Here is an 8281-nt window from a genome sequence, read left to right on the forward strand (position 1 = left end):
TTCAAGGAATTTGTCTAATTCTTAAGTTCAGGTAAACAGCCCACAAGATCCTGTGGGAAGGAGATCCATGGCTTTATTGTATACAGCATGAAGAAACGCATTCTTGTTGTTTGTGGGGTTTTTCAGACCCACGATCTGGTGATCTCACTTGATACTCTGGTTTTTGTTGGGTTTGGGATTTTTTTGTGTGTTATGAGATACTTTTCAATGGGTCCTGAAAGGACTGTAAGGCTTTGGCTTATTGCCAGCTTTTCCACATTGATACATTGGTTGTTCAGCTATCGAATTTCCATATTGTTCCATTAGGAATTAATCCTATTGCTAAGACTGTTTCCGGTTGCCTATAGTTATAGTAAGAAATTCATTCACTGGCTAAATCTGTTTCTTGCTGTAAAAGAAGTTTGGGGATGTGTATCTGTCTGTTTCCAGAACAGATACTGCATTAAAACCTGGCCCTCGAAACTCAGCTGTAAGGTGAGAAACCTTGGTGTAATTCATTGATTCAACTAATCCCTTTTTGTTGTAAAGGATGCACAATATTGAATATCATCAACAAGTAGAGGTTAGATTTAAATAAAACCGCTAGTTCTTTAGCATGGATTAAATGACAAGTCTGATGCTGCTTAAGTATGTCATTTTTCACTTTCTAATTTTTGATGCCCGTGCTGTCTCTAAGAGCATGTTTGTGCTGCTACCCCGGTGTGACTGTTAACACTTTTTTAGAAGACCAGATCTGTTGTGTGAATCTTCTCTTTGTCTGCTTTGATGTTCAGTGCTCAGTCTTACCTTCCACATGGGTGCAGAGCGCAGCTTTTGCCAAACCTTTAGTTATACCAAATGTAAAGCAAGGGAAGAGTTTCTCTGAGCAGAACTAAGCATGCAGTGGAAGTAATTTAATTTTACATGATGAGGTGGTATGCAGAAATAAAGAACTTGATTTGAGCAGATGCTTCCTTAAGCAGACGTAGGTAAGGTTCCTATAGAATACGTTGTAATAGGTAAGAGATGGAAAGGGAAATGACAAATTTTGCGATACGATGTGCAACGTACTCTTTGCTCCTCGCAAAATGCCAAAACCAACCAAAAAACCCAGTAGGGTTCAGTATTTTAAAATGGAATAATTACCAGAGAGAAAGTTTGTATAACAGTTGATTAAGATACCTTTTCCAGTTTGCTGCTTAGAAGCTGAGGAATGTGTACAGAAAGAATAGTATTTCATCTTTGGCTACAGCTGTAAAATGAGCAAGTTCTAAATAACATCTGCAAGGAGTATGCATGTACTCCAAAACACCTTGGTCCAGAAGCAATTTAACAGAATTGTGTTTTCTGTTTAAAAAAATAATTAAAATAGTGGCAGAAATTAAGAACTGCTAAGATAAGTGTTTGAATTAACCAAAAGCAGCTGGCGGGTAGCATACAAATCTTTCGGGTATAGGTCTGAGGTTTTGAAGTCCTGAAATAAAGTGACACAGGTGGCAAATGACACCTCAAGCAGGAAAATAATAGTGGTGGTCAACATAAGCAGGTATTGCTGTCTTCCTTTGACAGAAAGAGATTACTGATGAACTAAGAGTACAAACAAGCATTACTTGCTCATCACTTAGGTGTAGGAAGTGTGAACACTAGCATGAAGATGCAACCTTTTATCAATCAGTGCTCTTCTCCCCATTTGCCTCGTATTTTTTGAACACATGTAAGGAAGGAATCTGTCTGCCATGTGCAAGGGCTAACTTCACAATGCCACCTGTTCTAGGACTGACTTTCAGTAGACTGATGAGAACAAGGTGCTAAGTGTGATAGGAATCAAGGTTGTGTTTTTTGGTGGTGTGGTTTGTGGTGGTTTTTTGGGGGGGGTTTTGTTTTGTTTTTTTTACTTTTGTATTAAGCTGCTCTGTGTTTTTAATGTTGCAGGAGTCCAGGAGAAAATGGGAATAATGAACAAAGGAGTGATTTATGGACTCTGGGATTATGAGGCTCAGAATGATGATGAGCTCTCTATGAAAGAAGGAGACTGCATGACAATCCTGCGCCGGGAAGATGAAGATGAAATTGAGTGGTGGTGGGCACGGCTGAATGACAAGGAAGGTTATGTTCCCCGCAACCTGCTAGGGGTAAGTCCTTGATATTTCCAGAGTCAAAAAACCCCACCCCACTGTATGGAGTACACAGCATTATTCTCATGCATCTAGGTTAGGTGCAATTTCAGAAGTCAAGAGGGAGGAGTTGAAGTTCTCCATTAATTTGGGGAGTTGAATGCCTTGGCAGAGTGGGTTAACACAGGTTATATTAATGGGTGCATAAAAGAACAACATGTTATCACCACCCTACTATACACAGAAGGTTCTAATACTAACCTTGTCTCACCATCCTGGAGGAAAAAAAACTTTTATCCGAACATGACATCTGCATAAGGTTTTGTTGAGCATGTGAACAGAACTGGGTTTCCCCTCTCTTAGAAAGTGATAGACTGGCACAAAGGGCCTTAAGAACTGAAACTTGTATGAAGAATGAATTGCAAGTCCTTCCCTGTCCGGGTATACACACTGCACCTTGTGATCCAAGATGGTTTCACAGAGAGTTTTAAGACAAACACTGCAAAGTTCTGTGGTTATCTTTTTTCTAGTGTTGCAAAAGAGATCACATTGCCAAATAAAGGCAAATCTTTGTTTTCTCCTATGCTCTTTAAGTAATATTTAACCATATGTCAAAGGCCTTAAATTAATGGCCTCTCCTTTCCTCATCACCTCTTTACTCTCTCTTTTATTAAAAGAACTGTATACAAGTAATAGATATTTTCAATTACGTTCCCATATTTCTCTTCATGGCTGAGTTGCTAGAAAACTATAAGAGATGGACACATGTATAAAAATTCCATTAAGCTTTTTTTCTACATACCCAGTTGCCCTGCTGCTGGAGATAAGAGGTTCTGCCAATGCTAAAGGTTAACCACTGTGAATTTTAGCTGATTGATGTATGATGCTTGAAAGAGGCTGAACCTCCTTCCTCATGCAGATAATCCTTACTCTTAAACTCGTTAGATTTTTCAGAGTGACTATATCTAATGCAAAACCAGTTTTCATTTCTGTATCACTTTCAGGTCAGGCCTACACACAATGTACTATAAAATTCTCCCTAACATAGTACTTCTGCTCGGTTTTTTCCTCTCCAGATGTAAGCATTTCTAAATTGAGAGCAGCCATTGGCCCTGCACAATAAGGCCAGAAATGGCAGCTTTTTTTTTTCCTGCCCCAGGGTGAATTGTGCATGTGCTGCTACTTCATAAGCTTACGCACTCAGCCTGAGCACAGGTGTGTAAGAACACAAAGAGCATCTGTGCTTCTGTAATAAAAAGCACAGGCAACACAGCGTAGACTGGGGATCACAACTCATCCTTCTAAGCACAACACAATCTGAACAGAACCTTTGGGGAAAACTACCCAAGCCCAGTATTAACTGTTACATTCTTGTCTGTTCAGTCGTTCTAGTACTGCTACCAGAATACTACTAAGTATTCTGTGGTTATTCTCAAAAGCAATTATTGGACTCTTAATATAGCAGCTGAAATCTAGGCTAAGATGTTCAGCACAGAGGAAAATGTTTGGTAGTTTAATATATTGTTATATTAAGTTGTATTTTTATCGTAGCTGCTTTATCCTTTTGCGGTTAGGTGCGCTGAATAAAAACAAGGAAAGGATGAAATTATCTACATCAGTACTCTACCCTTCTTAGTGACTCACTAGCTCCTTAAGCTGTGTGAGAGCTCTAAAACTGAATGCAAGTAAGATAATACTGTCAGAATACTGACTTCTTAATACCAAACGAAATCTTTTGAACACTGTCAGGTGTTATGCTACTATGACTGACTGACTGACCTCCTCTCTGCTAGCGGTGAGATCATAGCAGGCTGAGAGAAACCTTGTGGGTGAAGTGGTTGGTCTTCTCTTAATCATTAGCTGACTACGAAAAAGAAGAAAGCCAGAGTCTGGTTGAAGAGAGAAGAGGCCACCTTTAAGGAGAACTTTAGCTGAAAAAAACCCAGGATGTAATGTAGACATGCATTGCCGTTTAGAGCATGGAGGATCCATCTTTCCTAATTGTATGACGTGTATCCTTCTATTTTTATATGCCAGCAGCCGTGCTTTACAGAACAGTAGTTGTTCCCAAAGCCCTTTGCAAGCGGGAGCCAAGGGCTTCCCAAGCATCTCGGCACTGCTGCGTGCTGTGTCGAGCCACGTCCCATCAATCGTCACCCTGCGGCTGCGGCAGTCTCTGTACCTCTGCGTGTGTAGCCAGAATGTGTGAATAGCACATAGCTCAAGGGCCACAGGCTGGCAGCTACTGATTTACTGCCGGGCGGTTAAATTAGTTTAACTGGCCACCCACTATCCACTAACTAAAGCACAGCTCCTACAGTTCCATGGTCCTTATGCAGCCAGATGTTTCCAGCTTGCCCAAAGCTATAGATATGTAAAGGCTGATAGGCATTGAGAGAGAGAAGGCAGAACAGACTTTAATACCTATTTCCATTTATAAAACAGGGAAAAATCCTATAGTTCACTGAACACAAAAGTCCCTTGACTTACAAAGCCACATGCTTTTCCTAGCCCACCCATCTGGGTAGAGCTGAAGGTAGTGAATTATGTGCTGTTCAGTGCCTTCCTTTTGTACTGACATGGTTAGCATTTTTTTTAAGCTTGCCTAAGAATGCTAAATTTATATTTGTTAGTGCTCTGGGTGTGTTTTATAACCATGCTTTTGCCACTAGAGATTACATTAGAATTGTAGCACCGAAGAGAGGTTTTCACTTTCCTTTTTTTTTTCTTTAAAAAAAAAAGTAACCTTTTAAAGCACTAAAATTTTAAATCTTGTTTCTATTTTACCCTCAGCTGTATCCGAGGATTAAACCTAGACAAAGAAGCTTGGCATGAAATAGTACAGAAGCCAGATTCTTGAAGTACTAATCATGGATGACTTACAAAAAAAATTCATTTTGTGTTGGTTCCAATATCATGAGACTTATTTCAATGACAATGTAATTTGAAAGCTATGAAGAATGTGCTTTGAAAACAAATGAAGGATTGATGCATTAGCAAATGGATGAGGGCATTCTACAAGATGAAATAATGCTTACAAGCAAATGAAATACTGCTGCCTTTGGTCTAAGCAAGCCATTCTGTTCAAGTACCCACTCTGATTTCTTCAAACATAGCAGAAAAGAATGTCACATTTTTCTGCATTAAATACAAGGACCTTTTCAATTTACCATTGGAGGAATCATCATGAAACAGACAACTTGGCTTTGTCCAAATTTATCTGGAGGCTTTTTCCAGACGGGAGAAATTAAAATAAAGTACGTGCACAGCACCCGAATACTTATTGCTGGAAGCAGAGTGTTTGTTAAAGAAGCTAAACCGAAGTGCATCTGAACAGTGACAACCATGTGACCAATCCATTAAGCAATAACTTTTAAAAATGCTGTAGCATCTTAGGAATTCCATGTATTCAAAATATTATGTGCTGTAACAGACAATGTAGTTTTAGATTCCTCTTTTTACAAAGAGCCTCATGTATTTATTGTATTTTGTACTTTGAAAATTAAGTGTAGAAACTTGCTGTAGTCCTTGACAACTTACTTGTTTTTACTTGACTGTGATACCATTAAACTTTTGTCTCCTCTTAAGCTTTAACTCCGGGTATTTTAGTGTCAAGTTTTTATTAGACCATCTGAAAATGTTAACAGTAAGACATGCTGCTGGTTCTACATTACACTAACATTCAACTACTTTCTGTATTAAATTTAACCCCTCTTCCGCCCTTTGTTCAAGATAGTCTTTCTGCATTTAAAATTAAGCTGAATCTGTTAGTTGCATATAACCCTTTATCAACCTTAAAAGCTGAAAGACGTATTTAGAAAAAAAACTTGGTACAAGTATTTTCCAAATAAAGCCTTTCCCCATGGAACTATCCTTTATCCACTTGGGAATAATCATTTGATAATGAACACTTAAATAGAGAGGTTCAAATCTTTCCTTAAGGGTATTTATGAAGTGCCTCACTGCCTCATCCTTCAGGCTCGTGTTTTCCTACTAGGTAAGTCCTTAATGCTTTCTGAAAAGGTGCCCGTAAATACAAGAAATTGTTTGTAGGAAGAAGGACATGATTCCTCAGGTGGCTAAACTTAAGTGAGCTGTAGTGAGAACTCCTGGAAGCAGCAATCTGCTTATTGGCACAGCCTCATGATTTTAATAGGTTGGGTATGGTGTATATAGTATCAATTACCTTTCTTGGAAGCCTTTTATTTTCAAGCATTAATCTTTTAAAGTATCAGATAATCTAACATTTCATTAACTAACTGACACACATCCAGAGTGTCAGTTTCCTCTTTAAAAGGCAACATACTCTGGTCCGGACCACAAAAGCTCTGCAGATGCTCTGTGATGCTCTATCTCCAAGAAAAAAACATGCTTAATTGCAGAAGGAATGAGAGTCTTGCAAACTTTATTTCTACTGTTTTTATTCAAATACTTTCTTGTATTTCAAAGGAAGATAAATAAGATACAGGAAATCAAGATTCCACCTGAGAGCATGGGCTTTCGCTTGGAAGAGTCTGGTTGCCAACAGCCTCCTGCTACAGGCACATCAATGGTCAAGAGGGAAAGACTTGTCCTTCAGTTTGGTCAAACATGTGCTTGCTACTCAAATTCTTCAAAGAACGTTTAACCTGAATAATGCTGGGGCTTGACAGAAAGCATACAAAGGACCCATACCTTACCTAAACACCTTGTGTATTCAGAGAGACACAATACCATCCCTCTTCTAGTTTCAGAGTGGAGCTGTTATTCAAAAAGCACTTACTAAACCAGACTGTCAAGCTATAATGAGCTTTCTTCCAAAAGTCATGTAAAACCTTAAATACAAAGATATTAGCAAAGCAATATTTTCAAAAGTTGCACTGAGGAGTTATACTAAATTAAAGCTTTTGTACAGAGGATATAGATCAGTAGATAAAGACTGTCAGACCCATAAAAATGAGGCTGCAGATTCATCTGTTGTTGAAGTAGAACATTTTCCTTCTTAGAACTGTGTGCAAAATTTGCCACGCATAAGGTCAGGCACATTCACGTTAGGATATTACTTGTATGTTTGCTTGATATCTTCACCTGATCTTACTCTTTTTGAGGTCTCTTGAGATGCCAGGGGCTCAAATGACAGTAAAGCACAGCCACTATAACAAGAGAGAGGAAAATGGCCCAAGGTTAAATTTAGTAAAAATACCTATAGCAAGTATGCATGTTCCCATTTCTAGCATGAGGAAGAAAGGCTATTGTTACAGAAGTAATTTTAGGATCTTTCAGGAAAGATTTAAATTTGTATCTCATTTAAGTCAGAAGAGTTTGGTGATGATTTGCACATTCCTCATTTAGGTCCAGAAATAAGTTCTGTTCCGGTAATAGGCAAATTGAACGCGTGTAGGAGGGTAGTTTTCTCCAAACTTAGTCCTTTCTACTGGGCACACATGGTGCAGAAAGAAGCAGACGTGGTCAATACCATGAGTCACTACTGCACCTACATTTTACCCTGCTGTTGACAGAAAAGGCAGGGAAGAAGCCTGCATACGTATCAGCCAAAAGTGCTGCCAGTAAGGGATAAGCGGCTTCTGGTTCAAGTAACCCTGTCTGTCTGTTACAGAATACAATGTGATGTAGGTACATTTTAAAAGAGGGTAATCTTTCTTAAGACTGCTTATAAATACACAAGCTATATAAATCCAGCATATATGTGAATACATATAACCAGCCATAATCAGTCAGAACAGAGCAGGACAGTCTCTACTGTTAACCCCTTCTCCCTCCCAAAAAAAAGATTGAAACAAACATTTTAGAGCTAAATGAACTTACATTAATAAGGTTCAGTTCTATTGTTCCAGTTTTCTCAGTATCCAGTTTTCTGAACATTTCTGTGGCAGGAGAGAGATGACAGACAAGGATGAATATAGGAACTAATTGGAAAGCCTTCCCCTTCCTTGTGCTTCAGGATCAAAAAGGAATTTAATCCCACAGTCTTAAAATTTATGACAACGTTCTACACCCCAAACCAGAAAGTGCCACTCTAAAGTCATTGCACGCTCGTGTGCAAGAATGAGACTGAACATTTTTAATGGTTTAGTCTGTAATATTAACACTATTTGTCAACCTGTAAGTGTTTAGATGATTTATTTATTTATTTTTAAATCAACGTTTAGTTGTTTGTTTGCATGGAAGACTGTCTGGCTCCGGTTCAG

The 8281-nt window shown here is 38.7% G+C and overlaps 2 protein-coding genes across 2 annotated transcripts in view; one reads left to right on the plus strand and one right to left on the minus strand.

The window, feature by feature from the left end:
• Window positions 1–5677, plus strand: part of TP53BP2 (tumor protein p53 binding protein 2) — a 29530-nt gene extending 23853 nt beyond the window's left edge. The window contains exons 16-17 of the mRNA XM_009333663.1: window positions 1912–2111; window positions 4887–5677. Of these exons, the coding sequence (XP_009331938.1) occupies window positions 1912–2111; window positions 4887–4928 (242 nt within the window). The 3' untranslated portion in view covers window positions 4929–5677. The remainder of the gene's footprint in view (window positions 1–1911; window positions 2112–4886) is intronic.
• Window positions 5678–6518: 841 nt separating this feature from the next.
• Window positions 6519–8281, minus strand: part of CAPN2 (calpain 2, (m/II) large subunit) — a 28735-nt gene continuing 26972 nt past the window's right edge. The window contains exons 20-21 of the mRNA XM_009333702.1: window positions 7899–7957; window positions 6519–7225 (exon numbers count right to left, since the gene is read on the minus strand). Coding sequence (XP_009331977.1) covers window positions 7202–7225; window positions 7899–7957 — 83 coding nt within the window. The 3' untranslated portion in view covers window positions 6519–7201. The remainder of the gene's footprint in view (window positions 7226–7898; window positions 7958–8281) is intronic.

The sequence above is a fragment of the Pygoscelis adeliae genome, unplaced genomic scaffold (genome assembly GCF_000699105.1).
Source record: "Pygoscelis adeliae isolate BGI_AS28 unplaced genomic scaffold, ASM69910v1 Scaffold1, whole genome shotgun sequence".
In the NCBI taxonomy this organism is placed as follows: domain Eukaryota; kingdom Metazoa; phylum Chordata; class Aves; order Sphenisciformes; family Spheniscidae; genus Pygoscelis; species Pygoscelis adeliae.